General features: G+C 44.7%; 3 protein-coding genes across 5 annotated transcripts in view; 1 reads left to right on the forward strand and 2 right to left on the reverse strand.

Annotated features, from left to right (window-relative positions):
• The window catches only part of lekr1 (Leucine-, glutamate- and lysine-rich protein 1), a 41,374-nt gene extending 40,054 nt beyond the window's left edge, over positions 1 to 1,320 (forward strand). The window contains exon 10 of the mRNA XM_076283117.1: positions 961 to 1,320. Coding sequence (XP_076139232.1) covers positions 961 to 1,320 — 360 coding nt within the window. The remainder of the gene's footprint in view (positions 1 to 960) is intronic.
• A 5,069-nt stretch (positions 1,321 to 6,389) lies between these two features.
• Positions 6,390 to 14,573, reverse strand: ccnl1a (cyclin L1a). 3 transcript variants are annotated; one of them, XM_076281980.1, is made up of 11 exons: positions 14,263 to 14,573; positions 13,749 to 13,823; positions 13,238 to 13,347; positions 10,980 to 11,100; positions 10,700 to 10,764; positions 8,717 to 8,816; positions 8,484 to 8,588; positions 8,133 to 8,274; positions 7,899 to 8,010; positions 7,707 to 7,805; positions 6,390 to 7,459 (listed from the first exon to the last, which is right to left on the reverse strand). In XM_076281980.1, the coding sequence occupies exons 1-11, from the start codon at positions 14,518 to 14,520 to the stop codon at positions 7,006 to 7,008; spliced, it is 1,641 nt and encodes a 546-aa protein (XP_076138095.1). In that variant the 5' UTR covers positions 14,521 to 14,573; the 3' UTR covers positions 6,390 to 7,005. The 3 variants fall into 3 exon arrangements, with proteins under 3 accessions (XP_076138095.1, XP_076138097.1, XP_076138096.1); XM_076281982.1 differs by lacking the exons at positions 6,390 to 7,459; positions 7,707 to 7,805; positions 7,899 to 8,010; positions 8,133 to 8,274; positions 8,484 to 8,588 and adding an exon at positions 10,435 to 10,448; XM_076281981.1 differs by lacking the exons at positions 6,390 to 7,459; positions 7,707 to 7,805; positions 7,899 to 8,010; ... (1 more) ...; positions 8,484 to 8,588; positions 8,717 to 8,816 and adding an exon at positions 8,817 to 10,448.
• A 750-nt stretch (positions 14,574 to 15,323) lies between these two features.
• ankrd67 (ankyrin repeat domain 67) lies at positions 15,324 to 19,126 on the reverse strand. Its single transcript, XM_076281983.1, has 5 exons — positions 19,006 to 19,126; positions 17,506 to 17,787; positions 16,749 to 17,301; positions 15,777 to 16,073; positions 15,324 to 15,573 (listed from the first exon to the last, which is right to left on the reverse strand). The coding sequence occupies exons 2-5, from the start codon at positions 17,778 to 17,780 to the stop codon at positions 15,400 to 15,402; spliced, it is 1,299 nt and encodes a 432-aa protein (XP_076138098.1). The 5' UTR covers positions 17,781 to 17,787; positions 19,006 to 19,126; the 3' UTR covers positions 15,324 to 15,399.
• Between the last annotated feature and the right edge of the window lie 1,776 nt (positions 19,127 to 20,902).

Below are 20,902 nucleotides of genomic sequence, written 5' to 3' on the forward strand. Positions count from 1 at the left end.
TAAGGTGGCTCTTGGCTGACCGCAGAAGCTACACGCACACACATGGCGCTCAGGCAGCCTCCGCTGTGCCACTGCAACCCGGGGCCCAGCGCCCTGCTCACGGCTCACGCACCACGGCTCCATGTGTGTGTGTCGGGCTCAGCTCTGACCCAGCCGCCTGCCACACGTCCTACTGCTGCCTGTCAACTCAGACACAGCTCTTTGTGTGCTATGGCAGCAGTGTCTGTGGGGGATAGTGCAAAGCTCTGATGTTTTATATATATATATAATAAAGGCTGTCTGCTTTTCTTAGGAGCTGCAAGGGACATGGTGGGTTGGCATGTCTGTAGCAGGCACTATTTCACACAAAATATATTTTCTCTGCATCATTTTTTTCCATTCTATTCTCTCTCACACAATGGAAATGTAGCTTTATAGGTTTGACAGAAATATCTCATTTTTTTTCTCTGTCTTTGTCGTCTCCTTTTAATCTGTGGGTGTAATCTTATAAGTTGCAGTGGTGTTAAGACTGTACAGCACTGCAGTAGTGTAAAGATGTGAACACTGGTTAAATAAACAAAAGTAAAACCTTTTGGCTCTGATATAGTGCTTATTTTACAAAAGAAAATGATATTAATGGCAGCATAGACCACCTTTCCATTTTGGGTTTGAACCAAATATTGGTGCTTTATTGTCATGAATTTATAAAGTCATTGTTGTCAAAGCTACAGGTATAACATGTTAATAATCAACTTTACATTATATTGGTATAAAGATAAAATTAAATAATGAAAGGAAAAATAAGATAAAATGTAAAATGTTAATGCTACTAAAGGTACAGTAATAGTTTGATCAATCGTGTTATACTGTAGAAAAGAAAATAGAAAAAAGAAAATGAAGCTCTCTCTCTCTCTCTCTCTCTCTGTCTCTCTCTCTCTGTCTCTGTCTCTCTCTCTCTCTCTCTCTCTCTCTCTGTGGCAGACAGAGCTGTTGCAGGAGACCGTGCGGCGTGAGTGTGAGGAGAGGGAGGGGCTAACGGCAGCGCTCACCGAGGCCAAAGAGCAGCTCCTGCAGCTCAGGCGTCCCGCGCCGGACCCCTCGTCCTCGGCCCCCGACGTCCCCCAGAGGCCCTCCCCTCCCCGCTTGACCGCCACCTTCCCCTCCCCCAGGGGCCCGCGGGCGGGCAGCAGGGAGAGACGCAGCGCGGCTTCCTGGCATGGGCCGTCCCAGTCCCACTCAACGCCCACTCTACCCAGGCTGACCGGCGAGAGACCCTCCAGCTCTGCCAGCGAAGCCCATCGGCGCATCGCACTGCTCATGAGCAGGAACGGCCGAGTCTAACACACACACACACACACAGACACACACACACACCTGGGCTGCTCATACAGCTGGAAAAGAGAGGATGACAGACTATCAATAATCATCTAACTGACATAGATTTTGACATGTACTTGCTCACTCTCCATTCTCTTGCTCTGTCACGCACACACACACACACACACACATGCACGCACGCACACACAAACAGAGACACGCACACACGGAGACTCAGAGGCAGGAAAGAGCGAGCGTGACAACTCATCTCTAGCCACCCACAGATGTAAACACCCTTCTCCCAAGGCATGCTCTCTCTCATTCACACACACACATACACACACTGACTCCCACAACACACATTCACACGAACACAAGGTCTTTTTTACTCAGACGCACACGCTCTCCCCCACAGTCACACAAACACGCGGCCTTTCACAAGGTCCTCTCTCATGCACGCACGCACACACACGCATACACACACACACAGGCACACGCACGCACACAAACACAGTCATTCACAAGGTCTGTCTCACGCACGCTCTCTCCCACTCCTCTCCCCTGTGTCTCTGGACTTGTTTTATTCTGCTTTTGGTGCGTGATTGACATTACTCATTCCCTGCAAGGTCTTTCCATTCTCCTCCCTCCCTTTCTCTCTGCCCATCCCTCCCTCCCTCCCTCTCTTTTGATGAATAGACTCGAGGAAAGCTTGGAATCTGTATGGTATGGAATATTCTAATTGCTTGGCAGAAGCAACACATGGAACGTTTTTGGGTGTTTCTCCCCTCCTCTCTTAAAGGGGCGAGACACAGCCTCTTAAAGGGGGGGGGGGGGGGGGGGCAAGCTCCTCCTCCGTCTTCTGTCTAACACAGAGCCCGGTTTGAGCCCCAGACACACAGCCAGAGCCCAGTGTAGACCACGCTTAGAATGACACCTTTCAATCATCAGGATCTAGGAGCTGATTGTTTGATTGTTTTTTTTGTTTTTTTTTCGTAGACGATTTTATATGCAGGCCTGTAGATGCTCTGTACAATGTGCTCAATGAGGAAAGACAAATAGGATTATGTCAATGTTTTTTTTAATTATTATTATTTACAAGGAAGACTTTTCAAGTCATTTTACGTAGCTAAATAAATCTTTCTCTCTATACACCTTTCAATTTTACTTCCTGTGACAGTTTAGTTATGTGCACACACACACACACAGACACACACACACTTGACCCCCTCCTTTGAGTTCTTGAATAGATGAAGAATTAAGTGTTGTTTCCTTCCTCACAACCTCTCACTCTTTCAGGTCTCCAGACAGGATCACACGCACACACACACACACACACAAGCAGAGTCTTTGTGGGGGGTTGAGTGTGCGGTGTGTGTGTGTGTGTGTGTGTGTGCTCTCTTCCCCCTCCTTTGAGTTCTTGAAAAGATGAAGAATTAACAAGTGTTGTTTCCTTCCTCACAACCTCTCACTCTTTCAGGTCTCCAGACAGGATCACACGCACGCACACACACACACACACACACACAAGCAGAGACTTTGTGGGGGGTTGAGTGTGCGGTGTGTGTGTGTGTGTGTGTGTGTGTGTGCTCTCTTCCCTCCTGCGTTGTTGTCATGTTGACCGAGGTGCGCTGGAGTGTGTACCCGGTGGCTCTGGCCCTCCCTCCAGATGCAGCGGTGACCTCTGACCCCGGAGCCTTTCATGAGGAGCAGCAGCAGCGGCCCCCGGGCCTCTTCCTGCGCCTCCACGCCACTCCCGCTCCTTCCGCTGGACGCCTTTGATGTCCTCAGGTCTTTCAGCAGCTGCCAGGGAGGCATAAACACCCCCACACTTTCCAGCCACCGGGTCAGTGCTGCTGTCACACACACACACACACACACACACACACACACACACGCACACACATCTAAACAATAAAAAATAAAACAAAGGCCCGCATGGCATGGCCATTTCTTGATGCCGTGTTGTTCCATTGATGTTGGGTAGTGCAGGAGCGCTGCAGTGTTGGGCTGTGAAGTGCTCAGACTGGGCAGAGCAGAGGGGGGAGGGCAATGAGGGATCTGGATGATGAGACATCAGTCAGTGACACTAGAAGTGATGAGGACTGACAGAAGCAAATGGACTGAGACAATAGCACAGGTACATGTAATGGAGTGGGAGTCGCCTGCTCTGTGATCAGGCAGAACCTCTCCTGGGAATATAGAAAAATTGGTTTGAAAAAAATAAAGAAAATGAAATGCTGTAAATATTTCCCATTGAATCCACTGCCATGTGTGTTTAACACTTACAACCATAATTATACGTCTGTATACAGAAAATGGATGACCTATGCTCCCTTAGCCATATTTCTCCATGGGCCGTGTACTATTATTTTTCTTTGACTTTTTTTCTCTCATTCCGGTGCTACACACAGTCAATTCATGTCAACTACCAAGAGACAAATCATTTATTTCCATCATACCCCTGAATTTCCTGTACTTTGTAAGAATGTTTGTGAGAGTGTGTGTGTGTGTGTGTGTGTGTTATGGAGAATGAATGGAAGCTGCTGTTCTCACACCACGGCGGCCAATGGAACGGAAACTCCTGAGCTGTGAGGCCTGTCACGCCAGATAAAAAACAGCATGTTGCTTTGTGGGGGTTTTGTTCTTTGAGAAGAAAGGCCTACTGAGAGTGCCTCCTGCATTAATTAGATTTGCTAATATGCATCCTTGGAAGCACATCTAGTAGGAGGGAGGAAACTTTTTGGAGACAAGGGTTTGGTCTTTAGCCTCTGTTGTGACACTCTCTGATATTGATTACATTTTTGTTCTGCTGTTTCATGCTTTGGTCTGAGACACACCAAAATGTCGCCTACACGTTCTGCAGGCTTCACTTGCACTTTGCAATTCAGCTAAATCATACGTCAAAGAAGAAAGGTCGCATTTGGCCGCCCGCCCTGCCACACCTGGAATTTCCTGGAATTCCGTACCTCCTGTCAGCGTCAGCCCACACCTGCAATTAGTGTTGCCCTGGAAACAGGGCTGAAGAATGCCTAGCATTAACCGTAGCGAAAACGTGAACGTGTGCTAAGTAAGTGTTGGGGAATGCAGGGAAGCGACGCAGCCTAAACCACAGTGAGTCCCTGCATGTGAACCGTGGAGCGTGCCAGCATGTACCTACAGACAACCCCCATAGACAAGGTTTCCTGAACAAACTCTTTTGTGAGCCAACTGAAAACTATTTCCACTCTTTTTCTAACTCCCTCGCCACAGCGAGAACAAGCCACAGCCATCAGTGTCCTCCCCAGGACTGTTTATCATATTACGTCACGCTGAATCAGGCACGAATATGCATCCAGGCATCTGGCTGAAAAAGGGCAAGTCCTACTAATGCGGTCAGTCAACATGATCCCTGCAACACATGCACACAAACTCATTTCATTTACAAGTGAAACGTAGAGAAAATCATTTGCAATCCCATTACCGGTAGAGAAGCACGCATTTTGCTTTTTAGCATCTTTGCGTTATTGCCAGATCCAGGTTGGCTGATTGAAGGTCAGAGAGCAAATGAATAATGCGGAGGGGAGCAGCATGCTGTCGTGATGTGTCCAGTGCCTCAGGACCTTCGGAGCAGAAAGGTTAGGAGTGGGCGGGAGCACGAGGCAGCACTTTGGCCCTGCAACATTCTGAAGAGGTTAAAAGAGGCGGAGTGTGTTGTCTGTTAATGCGCTCCTGCTCCCTTGACAACAGCATGCATCTGCTGTGAGCATGCACAGGTTCCAGGGAGGGGAGTGTGTTGGGAGGTAGTGGTGTGTGTGTGTGTGTGTGTGCATGCGCCTGGGTCACGCATCATTGCTGGACTGAATGGCCTTCTCCACCCACGCCTGTCAGATGAGGTGGTGCGGCGTGTGGGTGTGGGAGAAAGCCTTTTGGCCCTGGCCTCACCAGTGGTTGCTTCACTGAAGATAGAAGCCTCTCCCCCTTCCCTCACACACACACAACCCTTCTCCCAAAAAGTGAGGTCTACCCACAGAGGGGTGTGGACCAAACCATCCATCCATCCCAACCTGATCTCAAGGCCCGAGGAGGGAGCTGAAGACAGAGCACTATACTGGGAAGGGGGAGGAGGGGGGTGAGTTGTGAGATGACTGGTTGGGGCTGTGGGCAGCCTTGTGGAGACATGACGGATGGGCTGAGTTGGGCTGATGTCAATGTGTGAGACCAAAACTGCACGCTTACAGGATGTGGGTGTTTTGATAAGTGTGATTACTAATGCTGCTTCTATGAGGGTTAAACGTTGTGCAATACATGTTATCATTGCATACTTGTGAGTAAAACGCTACTAAGACATTTTTAGAAAGTAGGATTTAGGTAGGATCCCAGTAGGACTTGATGTAACACAAACTTAGTAAACCATAAGCCATTGTTCAAATTCAAAATATGTGCTATGGTCATTCAAATACCAATTTTCAACCCCCAGTTGGTATAGACAATGTCCAATGCACCCATGTAGTTCAGTTGGTATAGAGACAATGTCCAATGCACCCATGTGTAGTAGTTCAGTTGGTATAGAGACAATGTCCAATGCACCCATGTGTAGTAGTTCAGTGACCTCTACTGGCATATTGGCTGTATTACTTCAGTCATCACACAACTGTCTGATATTTACACAGCTTCCACACATTTAGGTGACAAAATCAGGCAGCACAACTTGTGCACAGATAAAGCACATTTGAATTGCAATGAACCCTCAGTTAGCCATGGTGGTCAGTGGTCCGTGGTCCTATCTGTGGTGGTTCCCATCAGCTCGATATGTAGGCAACTGATCTGATGAGCTTGATAAATACATTTACCATCCTTTCCCCACTCCAGTTCATTTTGGATTAATTCTAGATGAATATGGGCTGCATCATACACCTAGAAACATGAATGATCAGTCATTTGTTTCATAGATCCATGAGATTCCTCAAAAAATGAAAGTTAAAAAGATTGATTTCACTCATCACGTTTGAAGAAACATGGGTACCACGAGCAAATCTGACTACTTGATAATCTGACTAAACACGCAAGATTATAAATTCAGAATAAAAAAAAATGAAGGAAAATGAATCAAGAACTGAGAATTAGATCACATTTTATTAAGTAAAAATCAGACAAACACATGCAGACTAAAAACCAGTGTTTTTTTTGTATTTTTTTAAACCACGATCCAAAACACAAAAAACTCAAATTATATTAAAAGTCTGCATCCAGATGTTCAGAAAAAAAAGTCTATTTCTAGAGAAATACCATTTTTGCATTTGTACAACTGTATATATGTATGTATTATAAATATACACACGTCAGTCCAAAGAAAAAATAAACAAACAAAAAAGGTTGAGTGGACCTGGTATTCCTCTTTTGAACTGTGCAAAGTCTTGATGTCTTTCCTGAATATTTCTTCAATGGTGAACTTCTCTTCCCTTCCCCTCCCTAACAAAAACAAACATTCTGCTTTTTAAAAATCAAAGCGCTCACCATAATACATTGGCATTTGACCAACTATACAACTGTATGATTTTTTCCCTCCCCGTCCACAGCACTACATGAAACTGAACAGGGCTTGTGAAAGACAGATAGACAGAACAGAAAAGAGGAAAAGAGGACAGAAAGAAGAGACTGAGGGAGGACAGGGGAGGGGTAGAGAAACGGGAGGGGTTTGGACAGGGTGTCGAGTCGCGCTCCCCCCCTTGCTCATCGTCTGTGGCGGCTGTGGCCCGAGTGGCTGCTGCTGCTGCCGCTGTGATGGTGTTTGCTCTTGTGCGAGCGCTCGTAGGAGCGCGATCGCTCCCGTCGCTCCCGGTGGTGGCTGCCGCCCCCGCTGCTGCGCTCGTGCTTGTGCTTCTTGGGGTCCGAGGAGGAGGAGAGGCGCTCCCGCTCCCGCTCCCGCTCCCTCTCTCTCTCCCGGTCCCGGTCCCGCTCGCGGGGCTTGCTGATGGAGCGGGAGCGCGAGCGCTTCCTCTTGTGCGTGTGGCGGCCGGCCGACTTGGACTCGCCGCTCTCGCGCTGCTTGGGCTTCAGGTGCGGCAGCAGGGGCGACAGCGGGATGCCGTGGTTCTGGTGTCGCCGTGGAGACGGGCTGCGGCTGTGGGAGCGGCTCCGTGAGCGCGAGCTGAAGGTCCCTGAGCGGCTGCGTCTGTTGTTATAACTAAGACACAAACAACAGAAGGGTTAGATAGACACCAGTCAACACAGGAGAATTGTACCATGGTTACTATAATTTACTCCAAATTTAGTGTTTAAAACACCATATGCATTCTCAATTTATCCCTCGCAAGATAAAATTGGGAAAATGAACCAGTATTTAAACTGGTCTAAAAGAACAACAGAAGTGTAACTGTGCATCATTAAAAAAAAGTCTACTTTATTACAGAAAAAGGACGGATATGACATACTGTCTTCTGGGAGAACGTGATCTGGAACGTGACCTTGTCCTGGAGCGTGAGTGGCTGCCACTCCTGCTGTTGTGGCTCGGCTTGCCTTCTTTCCTGAGACTGAAACACAAGGGAGCAAGTCAACACTTGTTGATGGCTCGTGCATGGCGGCGTGTCAGCCTAGCGTGTGAGCAGAGCTGGCGAGAGGCTTACCCGTTGTGTGGGCTCTTGGAGCTCTGCGCCCGCTCCTCTGCCTCCTTCTTCACAGGCTTCAGCGTCTGGCCGTTCGGGGACTTCTCCTCGGCCTTCACCTCCCTGGGGGATCCTGCCATGTGGGGAGCAAAAGAGTTCAAATCCAACTTCATTCCTACTGGTATCTGACCACTATGCAGCCAGATGGCTAGCAATGTAGGGGGAGGGCCAGTTTTGGGTGTGGTTGGGACTCACCTGGCTTAGAGCCTGGAGAGAAGCCGCCCAGGGTGGAGAGGGCTGGGGTGCCGTCAGGGTTCAGGCCTTTGGCCTTCAGCTTGGCCTCCTGTAGCGCCACCTTCCTCTTCTCCACCTCCTTGTCCAGCAGATCATAGTTTGGCTGGAACATGAGACACATTATCAGACCACTTAGTCACCAAAACAAAAAAGCCAAAAACTAACAAAACAACACATTTCACAGCACAAGAAGTCATTCCAAATATGGATATCTTAGGAACAATCCACTGTGACCATCCAGCTGGCCAAAGTTCAACTGCAAACAAAAAGATGGGAAATCTCAGCTCTGCGTGAGGAGAAAGTGCAAGTCACCTTCTTCCTTGTGTACAGCTTCAGTGTGGTGATACAAATCTCTTTAATCTCCTCTTCTGTAGCTCCAAAGAGCAGGTACCAGTGTGGTCTAGACGGCAGAGCAATCTGACAGAACAAAAGGGAGATGTTAAGCAAGCCATTTTGGCACAACACCATTGGAGACACATGGAGATGTGCTTTGGTCTGGAATGATGGTGGTGGTGGTGGTGTTCATATTAGTGGTCTTACTGTACCTGCAGGGCTCTGGCAGCGAGGTAAATACAGGCACAGGCGATGGTCTCAGCTTGAAACCTCACAAACACATTTGTCCGCAAAGAATCATTCATGTAGTTCCTGAAAGACAAAAGGGAGAGAACAACACTGCAGCTTCCTCTTGCACACCTACACGCTGACCCCCTCCCTCCCTCATGAAGAAAAAGGAAACCAGTTTGAAAACAAATGTTGAAGTAATGCAGTCAATTTAGCCACATTTATGGAGATTCAAGATTAGCTTTGTCCTTTTTCCCTCTCTTAGCTCTCTGTCCAGGGTACTTCCATGCAGAACAGATGTAGGCATGTACACATTAAGCTCTCTGAACCAGTGTGTTTACACAGACAAGCTACAGGGTGTCCTCTGACAAAGAGTAAGACATTCAGCAAACTAACAGAATAAACAAAAAGGAATGAAGGAGGAACTCAAAAGAAGGCTGCTAAAACACCTGTACATGCCAAAAATAGGACCCCATTTGCACATGCAATTGATAGCTGACCAATCCCCAAAAAATATGCAAGCATCTAAAAGAGGCCATGGGCGCCTTACTGTGCTCATGGTCTGGGAGAGTTCAAGGTCTGCATCAGCAATGCTTAGGTCTCATGTACATGAAGCTGAATGGAGGTCCAAGGGTATATGGGGGAGGATGGGGCGCCAAGGTGATATTTGCTTGCATTGCGAGAATGGCATGCAGGTCAAATCCAGTGTGTTGAACAACAGGCCCCTGGGGAGGGGAGGGATGAGCTGAAGCGAGGCTTTGCTCAGGGCATGGCCACAGTACCGGGCACAAAGGGTTCCCCCAGTTACAGAGCCAGCCTGGTTAGTAATGACTCACATGGCTATAGACTCAGAAGAGCTGAAGGCCACTACATACTGCACTGATTAATGATTACGTCATCTGGAGGCTAAACAAAATGGAGGCATTTTGGTAGGTTAAAATGGAAAAGGATATGGACTGAATTAAGACTAAGACAGGCAGACGGACACACACAGACGAACAGACAGCAGGGTGATGGGGAGGCAACAGAAAGAAAATGGTAAATGTGCTGCTGCCCCTCAAAACTGAGGCCCGTCTACTTCACATGGAAGTATTAGTATTGATGAGTCCATGTGACCGTGTGACTGAACTGAAAGACTCCGTTAACTATTAACTCCTCCTGACCTTCAGTTACAGACAACCTCTAACACTCTACAATGACGGTCAAGCTAAAGGTCAGTTTTTCTGGGAAAGGCGACGTCACAACAGGTCCATGGAGACAGGAGCCGTCCTGTAAGACACATGCCTGAAGACCATATGAGTTTGGGATAAGTATGACGTTACAGTAAGACATCAGAATTCTTCTAGAAAAAAATGTAAGTGCAAGACAAACCTGACACTTATAATGTATGGAACATTCTAACTTACAGCTAAATTGTTATAAATAAACAACTGCTGATAGAATGCTAGAATACAGTCTAGACATCTACTGTACTTCAGAAGATAAGTACAATTGGGAAGCAAAAACAAAAAATACAAATCCTTTGGACACCCCCAAGAAAACAAGATGATGTTGCCAGATGGAAAAGGCCCCCTTCAGTGAATCTCGGGTAGAGAGCTCGCACTGGATTGGCTGTCTCGAAAGGGGCAGCCAATGAGGGGGGAGATTCCTGAGGTCAGTGTGGTTGGAGGAGCAGAGCTCAGAGGTTCTTTATGAGACTTACCATCATGGACTACCCTTTAATCAAAGAGTAGAGAAAAAGTACAAAGTTAAACTGAGATCTCCATATATGGAAACTAATTGAAAATAAAGATTCAAACCATTTCTCTTTAAAAAGGAGAGAGACACACACAAGTGTTACGCAAAGATAACTTTTGAGTTGGCGAAAAAAAACAGGAAGCTTACGCAGAATCCAGGCAAACAGTCATTTAGCAGGTTAGCAATCTGGCCATCTACACACAGCTGCATATTGGAGACCGCAAACTTACCAGGCAGTCTGGACCAGCGTTCGGTTCTTCTCACATTCAAGGACTTGGAGGTACATGACGATAATCTGAAAGAGATTGAAAAACCACAACAGGTTCATGCATATCCTCTAGTGCACGGAACACTATGTGTGGGGGAACTTGGTTACAAATTCACAGATGGGTTTTTTTCCCCTCTAACAGACTACTGTGTCTGTGGACTGTGGTTTTTAAACATCTTACTAGGTATAAGAGCTTCCATCCATACTGGGCTGCTTGTCTGTGAGGGTGGTACGTTACTCACCTTGTGTGGATGCTTGACGTGCACACAGAAGCCCAGCTCCTTTAGGATCCGCCGCTCGGCTTTAATGACTTGGTTTTTGGTGTTAATGTAGTTCTGATCAAGAACCAATGGGCTTGCGCTTCTGATTCATAAAGGAAATGAGAAATGAAAAGATTTTCCCAGACAAATCAAAAGAACAAAAGGAAAAAAGGAACAAAGACAAGTGAAGTGCCCTTCTGTTCATTCATCTACACTGTTTTCCCTTCCAACCAACTAAAGGCAACAGGTCCAGTTTCATTGACTCCTGTAACTTCAGTAAAACTTTCAGTCTTGCTACACGTATTGAGGTAACCAGGTGCTCCACTGTCACTTTATCATAGCTTCAACAGAAACATCATTACACAACCACAAAGTGCACTGTTTTTATCAACTGTGCACATGAGGCCACACACTCATTAACTCCTGCACACAGCAGAAATTACCCTTCAAATATGACATGACCACATGAGGTTCCATCATAGCGACAACTTTAAATACAACAGAGGAACATAGTTTGCACCACTTCAGTCATACACAGGACAGCATATTCAATCATTTGCTCTCAACATCACATGCGCACATGAACAACCCAGTGCTAACCATGGAATGCCACAGGCTACTAGCCACAAAGAAACAATAACAATACCACAACCTAATATACTATTCGTGTGTTCATACATTTCAGATTAAAATTGTATAGAACGTGTATGGAGCTTCCTACATCAGTGATTTGGGTATTCAACACTGCTTCCGTATTTAGAGACCAAGTCGATCCTGCTGATTACTACAGGCATTAGTTAAAACTGTATACACTCTGGAAGTGTGCTTCTATATAATTACTTTCTAATGTTAAAAAAAAAGTACTGGGATAAAAACTACCACTTTCTCAGCCTTCTCATACCATGGAACTGACATACCAGTCATTCTACAGTACATAACCATCCCATAACAGCACCCAGATATGCTCTTAAAGAGGTGATAATCCATGTCAATTCACCTAGGCTATTATAATCGCTAAAAAATAATAATTATGAAACCTCTGAAAACTGAAATTTCTTTTGTGGTAATAAAACTCAATCTTAACAGCTTCTGACTTTGGAACCTCAAAAATAACATACATGTCCTGCTTTCAGACCTATATCTGGTTAACCTTGACATTAACCTTCACATGAATACACATGCATGCCATAGCATCAACTAAACCACAGCCTGTACTATTTAAACAACTATACACCTCCTATTATTTAAACATGTTTACTTTGCTTAATGTGAGCTCTGTGCAGATACAAACATACTCAATTCAAGATTTAGGTGGGCAAATGCAACATCCTTGCATATCTTGCGGGAACAGGGTACTCTGCAAGTCACTTGTAATAAACATATCAATAAGCACAGTGAGAACTAATGCTTGATATGACAGTGCAAACATTTTTCAAATGTGCAAATGATATTTCTGTAAAAGCCATGATGTGTGAGTTTTTGTTTGTTTGCTTGTTTGTTTTAAATGAATGCTGTCACCTAGTGTTAGCAGAGACATTAAGCATAAACTGAAATACAGGAGTCTCCCAGACGCCCCGGACCAGCGGCCAACCTGTCGTCCCCGAATCCCAGTGACCGCACACAGACCACTGGCTTCTCCCAGCGGAGGAAGGGGGGGAAGCGACACCTCGCTCACTGTTGCCATGCCGACAGCTTCATCTCTACGTACCATTCCACATCACCCAGGCTTTGGTAAATGTAGCTGGTCGCTGTTAGTTGGTTGCAAGGGAAAAGAGAATTCAAGTTAATACCATGGTACCGATTTATATATGAACACAATTCTTTCCAATTCTGTGTTCTAACAAAGGCAGGGTTTCTGCCTTCACACAAAAAATAATATGCCAAAACAAGTAAATGCAGGCTTGTAAACATTTTGGACGCATTTCACTTGATGGAGTAAGCGGCAGACTAACTTGCTGTTAATACCAATTATGACTGATGAGGAAACTGAAAAGTTTTAAAATGGTTTAGAGTACATGAGTCAAAACAGAAGAGCACTGAAATTAAGACATTTCATCATCACCATACAGACTTGTGCACACATTTACAATTATCTATTCAAAATAGCATTTAGACTAAATGATGAGTGTTGACAGTATTAAACAGAAAGGCTGTCTGGATGGAATATTTTGGCACAATAGACAGAACACAGAGAACTGTTTCTTTAAAAAACACAGAAAAGATCCATAAGCGATGCTTACCTTTTGCCCCTTATCTGTCTTAGATGATGAAAGACATTGATCACATCTCTTACGCGTCTGGGGGCTTCTTCAATTTTTGAGGCCAAATTGATACAGGCCATGGCAACGATCTAAAAGGATTGAAGACAATAAACACAGTAATATTTCAGTGGGAACACTTGTACTCAAGAATGCATTTCCATTCATTTAACTTTAGCAGTGAATTAAATTGCTCTACACAAACCAAAATAACATTGTATAACGTAACTACGCCTGCTGACATGAGCTCATGTACAGCTGCCTGTCTGCTCAGTCTGTCAACTTACAACACTAGGCACATACACACACTACGGTAAGTTACATCATGATTCGCTTTCTAGTCTAAGCCTAGGAAGCTAGCAAGCTAAAAAAGTCTCTGGTACAATATGGCTGCCCAGACAGAACGTTGTTGTTACGCATGTAGCACTCGGCTTACCTAACGTTGGTTAGCTAAGTTAGCCGTCAAAAAGGTGCCTAGGTGACTTTAACTTACCTCGAAACTGTGTTTGACGAATGACTTGGAGTAGAAAAATCTATGAAAAAGGACTTGTCCGGTTGCCATGGCCACCTACAGAACAGACAGAAATTACATATAATGTTAAATGGTTAGGGTCCTAGAATAAATCGCTTGCATCATGTAGCTTCACGATGAGGGTCAGCCATTTTGTTTTCTGAAGAATCAACACCATAAATACGACACATGTCAAACTACATCCAAGTTTTATATTACTAGCTGCAGTTAAAGATGACTTATACGTAATTTAACAGAGAATGTTATCTTTGGGTAACAGCAAATACTAGTAATAGCTGGTATCGATTCGTTCCCACTCGCTAACGTTATCTGGCATATAACTAGCATGGCTAGCAATATTGCTAGCAACAACATACCCAACCTAAGAGGTTAGCGCACAGACTAGAAAAGCAAGTTACATGACACATAACTCGGTATCCAGAACACATTAACACTGGTGGAAGCACAGTATGAAAATAACATGTTAGGCAGTTACCTGTGGCAATCGTAAAAGGATGCCAGCGGATTGTAAGACTTCACAGCCCAAAATCCGCAGATCTGTCTCAGTATGCAAGTCCAGGCCATCCAGCATTGAGGGTGTGGGAGAGAGCCTCTCCTCTGGTATGAGAGAATTATCGATAGTAAGGCAAACTTCGGAGTAGACTTTATCGCCAATAAGTATCCCATCATTATTAGTAACGGTAACATTAACGTTAGATGTAGTGGTCACTGAAGACGGGGGACCAGTAGCCATCTTCGGTCCGACGTTCGCTGGCCATCAAACACAAGTCGCTTGCGGCAGAAACAGGAAGCGAACACAGCTCATGGGTGACGTAACACCTGTACGTGCGCACATTGTGATAACGGGGAAAAAAACTATTTTTTTAGGCTACAGTCTATGGAAAACAGCCGCAAAGGATTTTTTTTTATTATTATTTATTTATTTATTATTATTTTTTACTTGCCACAAATACAGTCAGCAGTGGTTACACGTTCTGTCATGTATTTTTCAATCATTCATGTAGGCCTTTTTATGGTTGGGTTTCATTTACTTTCATAGTAGTCCAGCCAAAATAGGGGTCAACGTAATTACATTATGCCCTATTTGCCCATGTTAACAAACAATTTCAAAAAACCTATAATACATTTTTTGTTTGTCTTGATGTAAGTAATCAACCCAGTAATTTTCATGGTGATATGTGAAGGTTAATTTTTTCCCCTATTTGCATGAGAAACATACTGTATAGGCGCATGAATAGGGTATATTTAGGTCTTTTTCTAAACTTTCCCCTATTGGGATTCCCCTATCGGGGCTTTTTTTCCCTTACTCAGGATAAATTGAGGATAAAAAATCAGTTACGTTTTCTTCTGTTGCAATTTGTTCAACCTTTTTTCATAAAATAATAAAATTAACATTGCTCCAAATCAACCGTCAAGTTCATAAAAAAATAATTAAAGATATGTGTATTTTGATATGAGTAGCCTACAGTCAGAGATGGTACAGCTGCCAAAATGTATAATAAACAGTATCCTAGTAGGCTGATGATAACTGGCCAATGTTTCAAATTCACTATGTGATTAGGCTAGGCATAGGCTCATATTGCTCCTCCAATGTCTTAATTCAGGCAGGCAACTACAACTCGGTCTGAATGGTGTTTTCTCTGTTTATTTTTGGAGTAGTTTGATGTTCCTGGATAATTTGTAAAACTCTGAGCTGCCCATGCTCTTGGGCTATGTCCTCTGCCGTTTCTAGCCACTGTGTTCTCAGCATGGAGTCTGCACCTCTTTCCAGGAGCACTGTTAGGACCTGGGGGTTAGGGAAATCATAAATATGTGTTTGTCATGAATAGCTGTAACTTGAGTTATTGCTAGATATTATAATAATTTAAAACAGAAGCTGCTAATACTAATAATAAACTTGTGTAGACCTATAGGCTACATTGTCTCCATAAAAATACTTAAAATACATAGACTAATCCACATCCCACATAGATTTCTTGAAGAGTTCACCTTGCAGTGGCCTCTCTCTGCTGCCAGATGAAGTGGCGTCCGGCCTAGTCTTTCTGTGGCATCAACCTCGGCCCCATAGTGCAGCAGCAGTCGCGCGGTGTCCTCATTGTCCCCAAGGGCCGCGCAATGCAGTGGGGTCATTAGTAGGCGGTCCCGCTTCTCTAGAGGAGTACCGCTCAAGATCAGCAGCTGTACCACCTCCCGCGAACCACTGCGGGCCGCCAGGTGGAGAGGCGAGGCCAGGCTGCCATCGGTGACATCCACCAGGGCACCCCCTGCCAGAAGCTGCTTAAGGATCTGGAGGTATTGGAGAAGGAGAGAGGAAGAGAGGAGAGATAAGGAGAAGAGAGACAGAGACAGACAGAGAGAGAGAGAGAGAGAGAGAGAGAGAGAGAGCAGGAAATGAGAGAGAGTGAGGAGGGATCAAATGGTGCTAAAGGCACGGAGCATTGCCTAGTGCTCCTCGTCCACTCAGCTGCCATCTGTTCCCCTGCATGTGCACTTGGCTCCTCTCACAGATAAACACAGAACACAAACAAACTGGGACCATAATGTGACTGTACATGAGGTCAATGAGTCCTTGAATACACATTCTCTGAGGCTTCAAGGATTGTTGATAGATAGGATCACCTAAAAGTACACACAGCTAAATGAAATCTGAAATGAGACTCTGAATACTGTCAAGTTGTTTAATGCTGAATTTATTGGACTGGTTGACTATGTTTGAGTGCAGTCAAATAATGTGCTGTGTATTAAGCATTAGAGTAAGTAGAAATAAAATCATCATCTGCTATTGCTTCTTAGTCTGTCTTCTATATGCCATCATCATCTTTATTTATAACACTATTATGTCAATGTTGTGACCTATTTTATACAGTCTATGGCTGTGACTCAAGGTCTGAGGGAGAAGCACAAGCAATGACACATACCATCTTGATCATGGGAGTGCAGTGGACAATTGTTACCAGTCACCTTTGTGTCCCCAGTGCAGGCACAGAGGTGCAGGGCTGTGCGTCCACTTGGACCGGCGGTGTTGGCACTCGCCCCTCGATGTAAGAGGAGCTTCACACTCTCCTCGCTCCCTGCCCACACTGCCAGCTGCAGAGGACTGGCCCCGCCACCTTTACCCCCCTCCACATCTGCCCCGTTATCCAGCAGTAAGTCTGACACCTCACCCCATCCCCCAATCGCTGCCCAGTGTAGGGGCGTCCACCTGTGGAAGTCCTGGGCCTCCAGGAGAGCCCCCTGCTGCAGCAGGAGCCGGGCCGTGGCTGAGTGGCCGTTGGCGGCCGCCAGGTGCAGGGGTGTCTGCCCCGAGCTGGAGCGCATGACCGGAGAGGCGCCTCTCTGGAGGAGGTAGTGGGCTATCTCATTGTGCCCGGCCCAGCAGGAGCGGTGTAGAGGGGTGCAGTTGAAGAAGTCCCGGCAGTTGACCTCCACCTGACCTGACTGGAGCAGTAGCTTGACCAGGGGAAGGTGACCTCGGAATGAGACGTGGTGGAGGGGTGTCCAGCCTTGGGTGTCTCTAGGCGTAGATAAGGTGGTTATGCACTTTGCTAGTGATTTTACTACATTATTCAACTTTATAATGAGACCAGCTGGAATCAGCCTTTATAAATATTTATGTTAGGTTCCATAGGTTAACAGTACAATACAGTAAAGTGAAGTGTTTATGGTTACTTTGTGGACAATATCTGTGTCTGGTGGTGGCGACTGTATTTAGCCTCACCTGGAGTCAGCCTTCACACCGCAGATCAGAAGGGTTCTGACCTGCTCTAGACAGCCGTTCCATGAGGCATGTAGCAGACTGTGCTCGTCCAGAGGGGAGGAACGCTGTGGTGTGGGCAGAAGAGGCCAGCACTGTGGTTCCCCCTGTCCCAGACCCTGTTCCTGACCATGCCTGGCCAGAGTCTTCTGCCGGACCCTACTTTCCATCAGGCACAGAGACACAGAGTCGTGGAGCTCCATCAACCTCCATAGAACCTCAGGGGCCAAGCAAGTCATGGCTGCTCTATGATTCAGATCAAAGATTTTGTACATTACAACAATATCATTAAAGTGATCATATTTATTGTACTGTATAATTTACACATTTACAATTTTCAGAAAAGCAGTACTGAATTACAAAATGGCATTGTTCACTTACTTTACTACCTCTTTTGTTAAGACTGTCATTCTTCAGTTAAGAATGTACATTATGATTAACAGTAACATGATATTTCTATTGTAAATGGTATTTACATAGTCAGGGTAAATGCATGAAACAACTGGTAATACACACTAAATGTGCTGATATATAATTCACTCAGTCTCTGATTAGAAATTCTTTCTTTCTCAGCACTAACTTAAAACTATCACATATCCAAACAGATGGAAGGGCAGTGAAGTTTTCTAACTCCCTCACAATTGACACTGTTGCCATAGACACACACAGACACACACACACACACACACACACACACACACACACAGACAGAGAGAGAGAGAGAGAGAGAGAGAGAGACAGACACACAGACACACACACACACACACACACACACGCACACACACACACACACACACACACTCAGACAGAAGACAGAACGTCTTTTCAAAAGAACATGCTGTCTTCAGCCCCTCTGCTCAATGTTCAGGCCTGCTGCTCTCTGCCAGCTCGTGTGCTGTGTGCAGGCCAAGCAGCCCAGCGAGTGGTGGGGGGATGTGGAGGCGTGAGCTTGGCTACAGTCTGGGCCTGTGTGGGCTAAGGGCTGCCAGACCCCCTGCCCTCTCCAAGCCACTGAAGGGCAAGATGGTTGTTTTCCCACAACCCCCTCCATCCCTCCCTACTAACATTGGGTCTATTATGTACTCAGCTCACTTTAGCTAGTGCTGGGGGTCTGGAGAGAGAGAGAGGGAGGGAGAGAGAGAGAGAAGGAAGGAGAGAGAGAGAGGGGGGAGGAGAGGGAGGGAGAGAGAGAGAGAGAGCGGTAGAATCTGATCTGCTCCAACTGCTCCCCAGTTGTTAGCCTTTGGCACACATTTAAACACACTTTAACACATACATACGCAAGTCTTTCTCTTTTCCAAAACCAGTTACCGACGTTTATGGGCAATTGTTTGCACATTTTCTCAAATGAGCTCACACATCACACCTTTATAACCACAGCTTGAGTTGGACTTGTTTTGACTAGAGTCTCGTGACACCTCCTATCACCTGCTCCGTACATGAAAAAAATGCATGGATGTTTACCTGGTGATGTCAATTAATCCACGATATGTACCATTTCTCTGTCTCTTTTCAGGCGTTTGTCAGGCAGGCATCCTCATAAAGATGAAATTCCGGTCTGTCCGACACTTTAAATAGCCTACCATGCCCATGGTGTTTTTGTCTTATTGTTGCTATAGTGAGAGGGTTAGAGTTGTTAGTCATGGGCAGTGCTGATATTGTGTGATGGCAAGGAAGCGAGAGAGCAGATGAAGGGAGGGGAGAGAGAGAGAGAGAGCGAGAGAGAGAGAGAGCATGTGTGAAAATGCAGTTACACAAATGCCCGCTCATATCCTGCCAGCAATCCAGTTCAGCGCAGCGCAGCGTATGTACTGTATATGATGTGACGCCTGCTCAGCTCAGTGTATGTACTGTATATGATGTGACACCTGCTCAGCTCAGCGTATGTATTGTATATGATGTGACACCTGCTCAGCGCAGCGTATGTACTGTATATGATGTGACACCTGCTCAGCACAGCGTATGTACTGTATATGATGTGACACCTGCTCAGCGCAGCGTACTGTATGTACTGTATGAGCTGTGACACCTGCTCAGCTCAGTATACGGGTATTTCCCAGAATTGGGGCCTATTCCTGTCCACAGGGTGTAATTCTATTAAAAACACATTAAATCTAATAATGTTTAGCATCACTAATTAGTATAAAGAAAAACAAGCCTAGACTTTTTTAATGGTTGCTCCTACTCATGATTTAGACACATTTTATTGGTGTTTTATGGTACAATATCAGTGTTTTGGTGTTGTCCGCAACCAGAGTTTTCACATATTGTGCCATATCTCAAACATTATTTATCAAAAATTCATTTAAAAAATCATGCATATGAATTAAATGTTATCTGAACTAATGAACTGCATGCACACATTATGCATATATATGCATTTCCTGCTTTATTTTGCTTAATGTTTACCTGTCCCATGGTTTAGCCGTCATTACCAGCACACTCTACATAAAGGCACTTTGCTACTGTTTTTTCATCAAAAAAATATTTGGTAACCATGGTCACCTATTATCACAGTGGAATACATGGGTGTCAAGCAGAAAGATTGATGCCTTGATGTCCAGAAACATAAGAAAATCTACTCTTTATCCCTCGTTTTGGGCATGTACACTTATTATGTGTCATTACCATACGCATTGTATTTCTGTATTTTTGAATATTCCTAAAATTTTAAAATGACTTTAATAGTTTAAATGATGTACATTACATGTAGAAAGCTAGCTACACTTGCATGGTGATCATTTTTGCTTCTCAGGGTAGTTTTTCGGTATAAATGTCATCACCAGCACAGTCATTACCAGCACATTATAGCTTGAAATGTAGTGGTAATGACGACTGTGTTGGTGATGACATTTTTGCAGATACATTTAAAGTACTCTTTTTAAAAGAAATAAGTTTTTTTTTTTCACAAAGTCAGTTCAACTTGGGTTTCTAAATTATAAACATTTAATTGCAATAGATTACGATCAGTGATTTGTCATCACCGCAACAAATGTCATTACCAGAACTGCAATGTCATCACCATCACCATGCATATTTTTGCCAATAGATTATGTATAAATTACAATAAATGACATTAATTAGATATTTTTGACAATGTTGGACAGTCTAAATTGCCACTGGATGAAAACAGATATGATATATGGCATTTAATTCAAATAAATGAAATTCCAAGCCAGGGTCGAGTGAAAAAATCAAAAAATAAGATACTTAAACGACTATAATTCATGTTGTAAGTAATATTCAACAATTCTAATAAGTTCAAGATAAAAATAGACTTCATGTGAAACCATAATTGATCATTGATTGATCATTGATTGACCATTTCATCTTTAAAATGTACATATTAGATGATGTGATG

The sequence above is a fragment of the Alosa pseudoharengus genome, unplaced genomic scaffold (genome assembly GCF_046254945.1).
Source record: "Alosa pseudoharengus isolate Yale_2024_CS ecotype anadromous, Long Island Sound unplaced genomic scaffold, YU_APseudo_1.1 YU_APseudo_1.1_scf_13, whole genome shotgun sequence".
Taxonomy (NCBI): Eukaryota; Metazoa; Chordata; class Actinopteri; order Clupeiformes; family Clupeidae; genus Alosa; species Alosa pseudoharengus.

Bases quoted from the DNA above. Each gene is read 5' to 3' on its own strand.
- ccnl1a (XM_076281980.1), bottom strand. From the start codon at position 14,520: ATGGCTACTGGTCCCCCGTCTTCAGTGACCACTACATCTAACGTTAAT. The intron at 8,589-8,716 runs GTACAGTAAGAC...TTGTTCTGTCAG, and splicing joins TCGCTGCCAGAGCCCTGCAG to ATTGCTCTGCCGTCTAGACC. The intron at 7,460-7,706 runs GTATGTCATATC...TTTGTGTCTTAG, and splicing joins TCACGTTCTCCCAGAAGACA to TTATAACAACAGACGCAGCC.
- ankrd67 (XM_076281983.1), bottom strand. From the start codon at position 17,780: ATGACTTGCTTGGCCCCTGAGGTTCTATGGAGGTTGATGGAGCTCCAC. The intron at 17,302-17,505 runs GTGAGGCTAAAT...ATCTACGCCTAG, and splicing joins GGTGTGAAGGCTGACTCCAG to AGACACCCAAGGCTGGACAC. The intron at 16,074-16,748 runs GTGACTGGTAAC...CAATACCTCCAG, and splicing joins CCTGCACTGGGGACACAAAG to ATCCTTAAGCAGCTTCTGGC.